This window comes from Bos indicus, chromosome 3, assembly GCF_029378745.1.
Source record: "Bos indicus isolate NIAB-ARS_2022 breed Sahiwal x Tharparkar chromosome 3, NIAB-ARS_B.indTharparkar_mat_pri_1.0, whole genome shotgun sequence".
NCBI lineage: Eukaryota > Metazoa > Chordata > Mammalia > Artiodactyla > Bovidae > Bos > Bos indicus.
In genome coordinates, this window is record NC_091762.1 from 104,039,538 (window position 1) to 104,054,386 (window position 14,849).

Here is a 14,849-nt window from a genome sequence, read left to right on the forward strand (position 1 = left end):
CAGACTATGTATTTGTACCTGTCATCCAAAAGGTGGGAGCAGAGAGAGAAGGTAAGTGGCATTATCAGGGGCTTCTACCTGGCAGAGGCTTCACGTGCTCCAGTCCATGTCATCCTCATGACAAGCCCATGGGCAGGGCAGGGATTTTTTTCCCTTATCATGGCTGGGGTAGGCAGACCTCTAAGGAGGCCCCCGAGATTCCTACCTGCTGGTGTACATGCCCTGGATAATCCCCCTCCTAAGTGTAGGAGGGGCCTGTGACTATGCTGGGACAGCATTCCTGTGATCAGGCTAATAATCAGTTGACTCGAATTAATTAAAAGGGAGATATTCTTGGTGGGCCCTGTCCTAATCAGGTGAGCCCTGTAAAAGAAGGTGAAGCAGCAGAGAAACTCTCCTGCTGGCCTTGGGGGAGTGAACTGCCATGCTGGAGAGAAGTCCATGTGACAGGGCCAGGCGGGCAGCCTCTAGGAGCTGAGAATGGCCCTAAATTAACAACCAGCAGAAAGAGGGGACCTCAGTCCTACAACTACAAGGAACTAAATGCCAACCCATGAGCCTGGAAAATCCCAGACCTCAGATGAGATCCCAGCCCAGCTGCACCTTGATTTCAGCCTAGTGAGACCTGAGTATAGAACCCAGCTATGCCATAGCTAGACTTCAGACCTTCCAAAACTGTGAGTTGGTAAATGGGTGTTGTCTAAGCTGCCGAGTTTTCAGTAGATTGTTGTACAGAGGTAGAAAACCATTATCCAAAGAAACCAAGTCTGGGATTTGTCTCATCCAAGGTTAAGGCATGACTGAATTGGCTCCACTATACTCCTTTAAGCCTTCATTTAAAAACTGTGAATATATATATTAAAAAAAAAAAACTGTGAATATTAATATGTATTAAAATCCTTCTAAATTGTTTTATAAGCTTCCTTGATTTCCTACACTTTGCATCTTTGTTGCTGTTGTTTAGTTGCTAACTTGTGTCTGACTCTTTTGTGACCCCATGGACTGTAGCCCACCAGGCTCCTCTGTCCATGGGATTTCCCAGGCAAGAGTACTGGAGTGGGTTGCCATGTCCTTCTCCAGGGGATCTTCCCTACCCAGGGATCAAACCCACGTCTCTGCATTACAGGCAGATTCTTCACCACTGAGCCGCCAGGGAAGCCCCTTTGTATCTTTAGGGGACCATTATTCTTCCTACCACAGGTGTTACAGTTCATCAAATTTTTTGCAAAACAAAATACTCTGAAATACTAATAAGACCTGTCACAAAAGTGCTAATGATTTTTAAAAATGAAAAGCAGCATACAGAGGCAGTGCAGATAAAACAGGGGCATCATCACATGAAAACATTTTATAAGAAGAGAACTCCTAGCTTCCTGATACCCACTGATAAAGGTAACTCCTCTCTAATGATCTTTTTGTCCTTCCCTAGAATACAATGCAAGGAAGGCCCTTTATTTATTTATTTATGGCTGATGGTATGTGGACTCTTAGTTCCCCAACCAGGCACTGCACCTGCACCCCTTGCATTGGAAGTATGGAGTCTTAATCACTGGAGTGCCAGCCAAGTCCCAAGAGGGGTTTTTCTTATCTGAGGCCATTCCTGTACCTGGGCCTCAGACCCCTTTCCCTCTCACCTCCTCAGGGATTTTGCAATATTAAGTGTCCTCCCTCTGCTGTATCTTCAACCTCTCAGTTCAGAATGGCAGCAGTATTTTAAACACGCTCAGTCGTCTCCCATCTTAAACAAATAAAACCCATTCCTTGACCCTGAATCATCCCTTAGTTACAACCTTGAACACAGTAGGGAAAACCACCAGACCATTCAGGTAAGACCTAAATCAAATCCCTTACGATTATACAGTGGAAGTGAGAAATAGATTTAAGGGACCAGATCTGATAGACAGAATGCCTGATGAACTATGGACGGAGGTTCGTGACATTGTACAGGAGACAGGGATCAAGACCATCCCCAAGAAAAAGAAATGCAAAAAAGCAAAATGGCTGTCTGAGGAGGCCTTACAAATAGCTGTGAAAAGAAGAGAAGCAAAAAGTAAAGAAGAAAAGGAAAGATATACCCATTTGAATGCAGAGTTCCAAACAACAGCATGGAGAGATAAGAAAGCCTTCCTCAGCGATCAGTGCAAAGAAATAGAGGAAAACAATAGAATGGGAAAGACTAGAGATCTCTTCGAGGAAATTAGAGATACCAAGGGAACATTTCATGCAAAGATGGGCTCAATAAAGGACAGAAATGGTATGGACCTAACAGAAGCAGAAGATATTAAGAAGAGATGGCAAGAATACACAGAAGAACTGTACAAAAAAGATCTTCACGACCCAGATAATCATGATGGTGTGATCACTCACCTAGAGCCAGACATCCTGAAATGCGAAGTCAAGTGGGCCTTAGAAAGCATCACTACAAACAAAGCTAGTGGAGGTGATGGAATTCCAGTTGAGCTATTTCAAATTCTGAAAGATGATGCTGTGAAAGTGCTGCACTCAATATGCCAGCAAATTTGGAAAATTCAGAAACTCAGCAGTGGCCACAGAACTGGAAAAGGTCAGTTTTCATTCCAATCCCAAAGAAAGGCAATGCCAAAGAATGCTCAAACTACCACACAATTGCACTCATCTCACACGCTAGTAACGTAATGCTCAAAATTCTCCAAGCCAGGCTTCAGCAATACGTGAACCGTGAGCAAGCTGGTTTTAGAAAAGGCAGAGGAACCAGAGATCAAATTGCCAACATTTTCTGGATCATCGAAAAAGCAAGAGAGTTCCAGAAAAACATCTATTTCTGCTTTATTGACTATGCCAAAGCCTTTGACTGTGTGGATCACAATGAACTGTGGAAAATTCTGAAAGAGATGGGAATACCAGACCACCTGAGCTGCCTCTTGAGAAATCTGTATGCAGGTCAGGAAGCAACAGTTATAACTGGACTTGGAACAACAGACTGGTTCCAAATAGGAAAAGGCTGTATATTTTTACCCTGCTTATTTAATTTATATGCAGAGTATATAATGAGAAACACTGGGCTGGATGAAGCACAAACTGAATCAAGATTGTGGGAGAAATATCAATAACTTCAGATATGCAGATGACACCACCCTTATGGCAGAAAGTGAAGAAGAACGAAAGAGCCTCTTGATGAAAGTGAAAGTGGAGAGTGAAAAGGTTGGCTTAAAGCTCAACATTCAGAAAACTTAAGATCGTGCCTTGCAGTCTCATCACTTCATGGCAAGTAGATGGGAAAACAGCGAGAGATTTTATTTTGGGGGGCTCCAAAATCACTGCAGACAGTGCCTGAAGCCATGAAATTGAAAGACACTTACTCCTTGGCAGTAAAGTTATAACCAGCCTAGACAACACATTAAAAAGCAGAGACATTACTTTGGCAACAAAGGTCCGTCTAGTCAAGGCTATGGTTTTTCTAGTGGTCACGTTTGGATGTGAGAGTTGGACTATAAATAAAGCTGAGTGCTGAAGAACTGATGCTTTTGAACTGTGGTGTTGGAGAAGACTCTTGAGAGTCCCTTGGACTGCAAGGAGATCCAACCAGTCCATTCTAAAGGAGATCAGTCCTGAGTGTTCAGTGGAAGGACTGATGTTGAAGCTGAAACTCCAATTTTGACCACCTGATGCGAACAGCTGACTCATTTGAAAAGATCCTGATGCTGGGAAAGATTGAAGGTGGGAGGGGAAGGGGATGACAGAGGATGGGATGGTTGGATGGCATCACCAACTCAATGAACGTGAGTTTGAGTAAACTCCCGGAGTTGGTGATAGACAGGGAGGCCTGGCGTGCTGCAGTCCATGGGGTCGCAAAGAGTCAGACACTGTTGAGTTACTGAACTGAACTGATCCCTCTGATCAAACTATCAAAGGGCTTCCATTTCCTCATACCCCACTCACTTCCTCATCCCCGACAGGATGGTTTTTCTTTCCAATGCTAAAGTGAAGCTGTAGTCATTGAACGCCCTGTGCTACATCCAACACACGTCTCTGTGCTTATGTCATGTGTCTTTTTAGAATCAAGCACGACTTTTCGTTATACCACTCTCTGTGGCATGTTCTTCCCATTGGCATCTGTCGCCTTTCTTCTTTCTCTTCTCACCTTTCCAGTTGCTCTCACTTGGCTTCTTGCATAAGTTCTTCTTCCTTTTCCTATTCCCTAAAGGATTCTCTCCCAAACTCTCTTTTATTAATTATTATTTTATTATGATAAAATAGACATAACAAAATTTACCATTGAACCATTTCATGCAGCTCAGGCCTCTCTTCATTCTGCATATTCTCCACTCTTGTGATTTCACTGAACGTAATGGAAGTTTCCACATCTACTTCCGTAGTCGACACCTCTCTCAGGAGCTCCAGATTCATTTATCTGGTGCCTACTGAATACTTTTACTCGCTTACTGTAGAAACCTCATATAGAATGTGTCCTAAACCCAAATAATCTCTCCCAATAATGCCTTGCCCTACCCACCCGTCTGTTTCTCTTCTTCCCTGGAACACTCATTGAGTTTTTGCTTTCTCATCTGGTGGCCCAAACCAGACACCAGAGTCACTCTTGATTCCTCTCCACTGTGCTAACACCCAAACAATCATCATGTCCTCATATTTGTCTCCTTAAATCTTGAATCTGTTCACTTCATACCTACTCTAACCACCTTATAGTTTCGGCCATCATTGCTCAGCTGCATCATTTATAAAGCCTACCACTGTACACGGCCTCCCTAATAGCTCAGTTGGCAAAGAATCTGCCTGCAATGCAGGAGACCTTGGTTTGATTCCTGGGTCAGGAAGATCCCCTGGAGAAGGGAAAGGCTACCCACTCCAGTATTCTGGCTTGGAGAATTCCATGGACTATATGGGGTCGCAAAGAGTCAGACACGGCTGAGCGACTTTCACTTTCACCACTATATATCCTGTCTCTGCTTTACCTCTGGTCTAATTCCTTCTCTGCAGTGTAGCCAAACTGACATTCTGACCTCTCATCAGGCCATTTCCTTGCTTAAAGCCCTCCAATAACTTCCTGTTAGTCTCAGGATTACCCCAACCTCTTTCATATACTGTAGATGGCAACTTCTTATCTTTCTAGCCATATATCTCAACTCTAGTTCCCTGATATTCTACAAATTACTCAAAATAACACCAATCGGTCATGTTCTCACTTACCTTTAGATCTTTCTATATTCTGCTTGCTTCTTAGACTGCTCTCTTACCCACCTTGCTTTAGCTCAATAATGTCAGCTTTATCTCTTTTGGGAAGTCTTCAATATCCTAAACTAAATTAGGAGCTCTCCTATAAACCCATACCATCTTGCACTAACTCTTATCCTGGCACTTACTACACTGCCCTGAAACTGCCTGCTTACTTGCTGTCCTCTGCCCCTGATGAACTGCAAACGCCTTGAGAGCAGGACTCTCCTGCTTACTGCTAAAGCAGAGTGCCTAGTGTGGTGCTTGGCACACTGCGTGTCCCAGCTACATATTTAATGAACGAATTCCAGAGAAAAAGGAGCAAAGACATTTCAGACAGCGGGGATGACTATGATACAGACTCAAGGTATTGACTCAACTAAGATGAACAGATTCACCTTGAAAGCCAACAAGAGCTACTAGAGGGCTTCTGGGGAGAGAGAACATAAGAGATGCAGGCAATTTGGAAAAACAAGGCTCAATTCTATTTTAAGGACACTCACCATAGGAGAAGGTGTCTGGCATGGGGACCCCATGCCCAGCCAGCTCCTGGAATGTCCAGAATTTGTTGATGCAGTTTAGAATGCTCTGTGGGCGGTTGACTAAGCGGCAGCCCAGCTTCTCCAGGTGTCGCAGGACGGTGATGTCACTGTCCGACTGCACGGAGGGCGTGGGCACGCGGACAAGCACCACGTCTGGGAAAGTGGTGAGCGCCTTCTGGTTCAGCTGCAGGCCTGCAATCAAAGGAAGAAGTGAGCTGTGTGCTGGCTGTCATCTAATCCCACCAGAAGCGCTGGTTCCAACAGATGCCTCAAGACTGAAGTTAGCGGAAAGAAGAGCCTTGAAAGTGGCACTTGAATATCCTGTTGTAATGAGAGGCTACTGTCCATCTTATACTCTAAGCAAATGAACACTGAGGAAATTCAAAACAGTGAATGGGGGCAGGGGAGGAGGGCAGTGTACCGAGAATAATCCAAGTCAGAAAAATCCACAGGAGATAATATAGTGCAGTACCTCCTTCCATATAGCACTATTAATAGTATTCCCTAAAGCTTGGTGTCTTAGAAGGCTGGGGACAATAATAGGGAATGCAGTATAAGACACTTAAGGTATTTTTACTACTCTCATGATTTCATCTTTAAAAGTCATCTGGAATATTATGAATATAATGGATGTAAAATGTCAATGTTAAGTGAAAAAGAAACGATACAAAATTATCGATATAAGTTAGAAAAGGTATATCAACATTTTAACAGTGGTAATGGGATTATAGATGATTTCCTATAATTATCCATATTTTCCAAAATGCCTCCAACTGTATATTACCTTTATAACAAAAAACTTAAAAAATAATCAATCTACTAAAAGTCAATTTAATATTAAGAAACACTAGAATGCATCACAAAACAATTGATCTGTGTAGCCAAATGACTTAAACCTGCATGATACTGGATGAACTGGGAGTATTAGCTTGTGATGAGGACTCAGAGGAACAGGAGTGCAGTCTTCAATTATCTGTAGGGTTCCATGCAGAAGAATTACTTGGCTTGTCTTCTGTGACCTCAGGAGATAGAGCTGAGGAGCTATCCATAAGAGCACTATTTTGTCTGACTGCTCACTGCTGTGACCCCAGCCCCTAGAACAGTATCTGGTGCGTGGTAGGCACTCCATGTTTGTTTAATTGTATAGAAGCTACATAGAGATAGATATGGGCTCAACAAAAGGGATACTTTTCCGCTGTCTTAGGATGGAATGGGCTGAAGCTCATTAGGTCATTCAAGGATGGCACAGAAGGAATGTCACAGCAACCTGCTTGATCTCTTTCAACCCTGCTAGCCTATGGTTTGTATTACTCTTAGTAGTTAACTGGGCATCTCCAGTGCACTCAGCATTTGGGGATACAATGACAGAGACAGGAAGTGGACTGGAGAGGGCAATGAGAAGTAAGTTCAGGGAATTACTTGGTCTGCCTTAGTGAACCTTAAAGGAGTCTCTAACATGCTCCACAGAAAACCTTTTAAACACAGTTCGAGAACCATGTTATAGACTTTAACCTAAAGCACCTTTGATTTCGTAAGTGATAAAAAGTGCACAACCATATTAATTTCAAGAAAATAAAAGTTACCAAGGAAGTTACTATTTCTCTATACAGGGATGAATTATATCAATACAAAAACTCTAAGCAAAACAAAACAACAGCAACCAAACAGAAAAACCCAAACCACAGAACGACTACATGGATCTAACTTGCACAGTTTCCTCCCATTCTAGATGTTTCACCAATTTAAAGCAAAGAGAGTAAGTGCAATCATTAAGTTAAATTGTTTTCAGTACTTCTGTTGACAGCGTGAACCCAAGGAACTGGAACGTAATTCTCAGGGATGATGTCTAAAGAGCATTCAGGTTATCTTCACTTTGCCATCAGAAAACAGTATCATTTATATGTGCTTTTTCCTTTGCCACTAATAGCCCCTGGGGAAAATAATCTGAAAGGGGGGAAAAAGCAAACCCTGAGTAATATCCTCAAAATTGGTAGGAGAAGAAAGAAAAGTATTCAAGTTGGTGAAAAAGGTGAGTAAATACAGAACAGTCAGGGGAAAAGTGACAGCCCAGAACGACATTACATAATGAGGTAATATATGCAAAAATGCTTTAAGAACTACGAAATGCTATGCATATGCAAGGCACCGGCATTTTTACTGCACAGACATTCTACGGAGCAAGGTAGGACACTTTATGGAGATTTGCACCACCTGATGAGAAAAATGGCTTTGCAACAGAAAAGTGACCTAGAGAGATGAGAAGCAGCAGAAACATCTGGCTTTTAAATCTTAACAGGAGACCACAGACAAACAGTTAAACTTCTAAATGGGAAGAAAAGAATTCAGTCATTTCTGGAAATACCAACCACACATGGACAGAGACAGCTCAGCCTCGACAAGCAGATTCACGTACACCTAGAAGTCTTACCAGGACTTCATCTCTCTTCTCCAAAGGTAAATCTTTAGGCCTGGCTCATTCCAACTGAAGCCTTTAATAAACGAAGAATGGAATGGATTAACGTGGAGCTGAAAAGGCTCTTGCAAGCAGTTAGACAGATGTGGCCTCTGACTGTGCTGGCCTCCAGCTCTGTGCAGAGAGGAGCATGATGGATTTAGGGAAAACATCAGTACAACCAGTTCTTTCTCTGCCCACTGACCCAGCTCCAGCATCCGTGCTATGGGGCAACGTCACCTGCCCCCGATCACTCCCGTTTTCTTTGCTGTCTGTACCTTGGGCTTCCCGTGTGGTGCCAGTGGTAAAGAATCTGCCTGTAATGCAGGAGACGTGGGTTTGATCCCTGCGTAGGGAAGATCCCCTGGAGGAGGACATGGCAACTCATTCCAGTATTCTTGCCTGGAGAATCCTATGCACAGAGGAGCCTGGCAGGCTACAGTCCAGAGAGTCGCACAGAGTCAGACATGACTGAAGCAACTTAGCACAGCAGGTCACGGCACCTTGTCCAAATTAAACATTTCTAGAAGCAGGAGACAAGAGTCTGCAGCTTGTGATGGCATCCATCAGCAGGAACGGCAGTTCCGCACAGCCATGGCCAAGAACAGCTTGGATTTAAGGCTGCTGCTAAGTCACGTCTGTCGTGTCCGACTCTGTGCAACCCCATAGACGGCAGCCCACCAGGCTCCCCCGTCCCCGGGATTCTCCAGGCAAGAACACTGGAGTGGGTTGCCATTTTGTGCTCGGCAAACCTGTCAGTGAATTCTTGAGCCTTTAACCACTTAGTAATCTCTCTCCCTCTTCCCATAAATATCTCCTCTCAGGAAAGGATGGAGCTTAATGTGTCACCTTTCCTGGGATCATTAACATTCCCACTGCAATCTATGGGCCTTACGCCAAAGGAATGAAAGGCTGATGCAGGAACTCAGAGAGGGCAGGCTTCTGCTTTGCTGGCAAGGGATGGAAGGAAAGCCCTGAACCACGAGGGGCTCATTCCCTCAATAACAAGCGATTTCATGTGATTAAGTGCCCTAGTGCTCTTGGGTATCACCTTGACCTGGACATCAGGGTGAAGGGAAAGAAGCTGAGTTGCTTCTGGGATATTTGGGATCTCTCAGGCTCCTAGACTGGGCTTGAAATTTACTATTTAGCCTCGAACCAATTTTTTTTTTTTTTTAATTAAAATGATCACTCTGTCCCCGAACAGGTCCATAAGATTGTGAGAATGATCCGACCCCAAACTAGTTAGTACAATGATGAATAACCAACCTTGCTTAAATCAACTTTTTGAAACCACAATATTTCCTCCATATTACTTCCAAAAAGAATAATATATTTTCATGGGTAATTACGTTCTGATTTCCTTTTGACTCTATTATTTATATTTGGAGATATGTTTAATGTATTAAAAACAAGATAGAAAAATGAGTAACTTTTCCAAAGAATTGAGCCTGTTTTTCTTCCTAACCTATATATTGGATTAAATTAATTCTACAGAACTAGACTTTTGCATTTATATGTACAACAGCAGAGAAATGCACATAATAATACAGAGAAATAGCTTTAGAAATAAGTCATTATTGGAAAGCAGAGCTCTAAAAATTAAAACCCATTTTCAATCATTCATACAAATACAGGGAAGAGTCAAGGATAATAAAAGGTAGAATCATTCAGATCTGAATTTGCCTAACATTTTGTGTTTGAGGGACTTGGCTAAGAGCTTTCATATGTATTATCGTATTTAAATTAAAGATGTTTCGTTAAAAAAAAAAACCGAACAGACTTGTAGTTGCTGAGGAAGAGTGATGGCCTGGAGTTTGGGGGTGGTAAATGCAAACTATTACATTTAGAATGAATGAACAAGGTCCTACTGTACAGCACAGGGAACTATATTCAATATCCTATGGATAGTGGGAGTATCCACAGGAAACTATATTCAAAACCATAATGGAAAGGAATATAAAAATAGAATGTATATAAGTGTATAACTCCGTCACTTTGCTGTACAGCAGCGATTGGCAGAACAATGTAAATCAACTATGCTTTAATTTAAAAAAATGACATCTTGTATATGAACCCTTGTACCGGACTGATTATCAAAAGTCTTTGCATTTACACAGACCTGATGCCCAGTGGGTCACCACCCTTTAGATGTGTGGGCACAGAGCACTCATTCATATACACACATGTGCATCCCTGGCTTCACAACAAAAATGCAAGCTTCAGAACTAAACTGGCAGGGCTTCCCCGGTGGCTCAGTCTTCAAGAATCTGCCTGCTAATGCAGGAGACGTGGGTTTGATCCCTGATCTGGGAAGATCCTACATGCTGTGGAGGAACTAAGCCTGTGTGCCACAACTACTGAGTCTGTGCTCTAGAGCCCCGGAGCCACAACTCCTGAAGCCCGTGTGCCCTAGAGTCCCTGCTCTGAAACAAGAGAAGCCACCACAAGACCACACAACTGCAACGAGCAGTGACCCCCGCTCGCCACAACTAGAGAAAAGCCCACGCGACGACGAAGAGCCAGCACAGACAAAAAATAAATAATTGATTAACAACAACAACAAAAAACCCTAAACTGGCTTCTTGAATGCTAGGAAAAAAACACTTCATGTACAAAGCAAGTGGCAGAAATAAGAAAAAACGCAGAACACCATAGCAGGAAAGCCAGCAAAGGACCTCACTTACGGGAGTTTTTAGAACCACTACACGTGAGTAGGATCATGTTTACTACTAGCCATGGTTGGCGGTAAAGCTGAGAAAGGAATCAACACTATAAATTAAGTGCATAATAATCCATCAAGTGCTGCGCACTACCATGTCGTGTGAGGAGGAATATGTGTCATCCCAAACATGATCTGGCTCATCCCAATCATTCTCCACATTTTCTCCGGTCTTTTTCTACCCTACCCCCCAGCATTTCCTCATACGGAAGTTATTTTTATTCTTACTATGCCGCTCTTCCTTTCCTTTTAAAGGTCTTTGTTACAATGCTTCAAAGAAAATTGCACCTCCACCCCATTAAGACTCACAGTCATTATGAGGCCACCTTCTCTTTCCGCCAGATGCTATTTTGAGGTCATTTAATTCAGTTCAACCTTTATTGAACTGTTGCAATGAGTCAGACACAGAAATACAAAGATGAGCCAGGTGGTCTCTGCCTACCAGGAGTTTATCATCTCTTTATGGAGAAAGATACTGACATCATTCAGTCACTCAACACACATTTATCATTTCACATAGTCCTTCAGTGAAGATTTATTGAGCACCTACTTTGGGCCAAACCCAGTGTAAGAGTTGGGTTTCCCCAGCAGGACTCCTGGAGACAAGGACTGAAGTACAGGAGGTTTATCATCAGGGTGGTAATTTCAGGAAACACTGGGAGGGGAGAGGAGAAGACAATGCTGCAAATAAAAGGTGTCTTAGGAAGTGAGTGATGACCTTGGCACCCAGAGCTTAATCCTGCTGGGCAACAATAAGAAATGGTTTAGTGCACACTCCTTGGTTACCACACCCAAGGGGCAAGGGAGCTAGTGATTTATAATTTTATATGTATTCTAAGTCTGGCTGAGAGCGGATCCAGGGGTGTGGTGTTAATTCCCTGGCCCTTCTGGCTTACCATACACGTGTGGACAAAGTGAGCTCCTGTAAGCAGAGAAAGCTGTCAGGCAGAGATTCAGGTACTACTGATGGTTAGATGCAGGATGGGGGGGGGGGTAGGGGTGCCATCAAATGTAAGAGCAAAGCACCATGGGAGAGCCTCTGACAGTGAAGGAACATGCATCCAGGCACCGTCTTAAGGGCTGGGCACAGGGGCGGAGGTGTGTGCATGAGACAACATCCCTGGGATTTAAGAAGAAAGAAGACAGACAACTGTAATTAATGTCAGTGAGGTTCTACAGAGCACCTGGGTATTAAGAAGAGTTATCAGTCTGGTTTGGGCAGGGGCTGGGGAGATTCTAACACAATATTAGAAGTGCTCTCGCAGGTATATATATCAGGGTACAGTGACAGCAGAGGAGGAGGGGACAGCTAGGTGATTATTTCTAAGAGAATCAAGGCAAGTTTCAGACAGGAGATGTCGACTCACAGTGCTTCTGGCTCAGAAGAAACATGTGTAACTAATAAAAGCTTGATGTCTACCTCTTGTTGCAAAGGCATGACAACCCATACACACTGAGTTCAGGAATATCCCAGGGCTATTTGCAAAGGCCTTTCAAGAAGTTGAGGCCACAAGAGATGAAAGGCAATTATGACAAAGTGGATAAAGTCCTGGCCTCCACGTCAGAGACTTGATTTAACTTGTGCTGTCATTGAACAGCTTGGCAAGACAAAAAATGTCCCTGGGTCTCAGTTTGCTCTTCTGTAAAAGAGAACAACTTGAAAACCTTCCTCTCTCCCTCACCTCACCAACACAATCTTTCCTGCAACCACAAAGACAACCCTCATCAAGCCCTTCCCGCCTTTCACGTCAGTCTCTCAAGACTCCAGTCTCCAAGGCCCTGTCCCTGGACTCTGAGCCACACCCACCCCAGTTCTGACACTGCCTTTTCTACTCCCACCTCCACCTCCCCTGTGCCCTAGGGGACTCAGTCGATGGGACTCAATGGGCAGCAAATCCTCTATCCTCGACCTTTTCAGTGAGTGTTCCTTTCCTCTTCTTTTTTGAGTCTAATTGACCCCTGCCTTTCCCCAGTGGCACTGCTTCTTCCTCCCTCCCAAGCTGTGGCGGTTTTCTCTCTCTCACGCCAGGGGTCACTGGGCCTGGAGGTAGGAGAGACGTGCTCCTTGCTTCTCACTGTGGCTTGACCATCCCCCTTCTCTCCTCCTAAGACACCCAGTCTGACTCTCGTCCAACCACACCACATCTCCCTACTTGTGCAGGTCTTCTAAGGCTCCCAGTCACTCCCCTGTCCTTGAAGCTTTAGCTCCAAACTCACTGACTCTCTTGCACTGTCATAGATACTGGTGACTTCAATATCCCAATGCAGGGGACCTGGGTTTGATACCTGGTGGAGAAGGCAATGGCAACCCACTCCAGTACTCTTGCCTGGGAAATCCCATGGATGGAGGAGCCTGGTAGGCTGCTGTCCATGGGGTCGCTAAGAGTCGGACACAACTGAGTGACTTCACTTTCACTTTTCACTTTCATGCTTTGGAGAAGGAAATGGCAACCCACTCCAGTGTTCTTGCCTGGAGAATCCCAAGGACGGGGGAGCCTGGTGGGCTGCCGTCTATGGGGTCGCACAGAGTTGGACACGACTGAATCGACTTAGCAGCAGCAGGGAACTAGATCCCACATGCCGAAACTAAGAGTCCGCATGCTGCAGCTAAAGATCCTGCATGCCGCAGGGAAGAGCAAAGATCCCATGTGTTGCAACTAAGACCCAGCGCAGCCAAAGAAAGAAGTCAATTAATTAAAATTTAAAAAAAAGAATTCTTCCGATGCCCAGGTCTCTCCATCTTTTGACTTCCTTTCCTCCAAGGATCCTGTCCATCACCCCAGCCCAGCCACCACTCCCAGTTACATTCCAGACTTTATGCAGTGATCAGAATTCCCATCTCCAACCACTGCGCCCTATATTTCCAGCTCACTCTCTTGTACCCCAACTCCAGCCACAGTTTGATACCATCTGGAACTACCATGCACGGGTCCCCCATCTTTTTACTGCCCTTCACCCGCTTCATGCCCTCACTTCCGCCCTTACACTATTTAAATTCCATAGTGAAGCACCACACATATTACCCTCATGTCCTTGCACCCATTTCTTGCTTGGCTAAACCACAATCCCAGTAACCCTGACCCCACTCTGCGTACTTCATGTGTTCTATGCAATGCAGCATGGCTGGAGAAAAAATACACAAATCTGTTGGCTGGTCTCAAGGGCATCCCTACCACTGCCTGGTAAGCATTGTTTCCCTAGTCCACTCACTCTCCCTCAACCCCAAACAACTATTTCACACTTTGTCTTCTTGCCTCAAATCTTTACTTCTTCCTACCTCCTTCTCATTCTGACTCTTCCTATTTCAATGATTCTGAAGCAATCAGAAAAGAACTTCTCTGTAAGTTTCCACTATCACATCTACTCACCTAGCTGTTCCTTTGCCAATAGGTTACCTTCTCTATTATACAGCGGCTGAAGTGTCCTTGTTCCTAGCTTAAGCCAACTTCTTGAAATATGCATTCGATCCCAACCCCTCTCAGGCATTTAAGGCAATGCTCCAGCAATTAACCTCCTTCTCCTAAATCTCCCATTTCCCTCTATCAGATCATTCACACTAACATAAAATACGGTGTTATTTCTCTCTTCTTTAATAAAAGCCTCTCAAATTCATCTTTGAGCAATATCTTAGCTCAAGCTGCTATTACAAAATATCATAGCCTGGGTGGCTTAAACAACAGACATTTATCTTGCACAGTTATGGACACTGGAAGTCTGATATTGGGGTCTGATACTGCCTTCTTGCTGTATCCTCACACGGCAAGGAGAAAGAGACAGACAGAAAGATCAAGTTCTCTCAACTCTTGTTATAAAGGCATTAATTGGATCATGAAGACCCCACCCTCATGATCTCATCTAAATCTCATGACTCAAAGGCTCTACCTCCAGATACCATCACATCAGAAGTTAGGGCTTCAGCATATGA

At 44.0% G+C, this 14,849-nt stretch overlaps 1 protein-coding gene across 1 annotated transcript in view; it reads right to left on the reverse strand.

The window, feature by feature from the left end:
* RIMKLA (ribosomal modification protein rimK like family member A) overlaps positions 1 to 14,849 on the reverse strand; it is a 35,179-nt gene that overhangs the window by 13,047 nt on the left and 7,283 nt on the right. Inside the window, exon 2 of the mRNA XM_070786735.1 lies at positions 5,712 to 5,942. Within this exon, the coding sequence (XP_070642836.1) occupies positions 5,712 to 5,942 (231 nt within the window). The remainder of the gene's footprint in view (positions 1 to 5,711; positions 5,943 to 14,849) is intronic.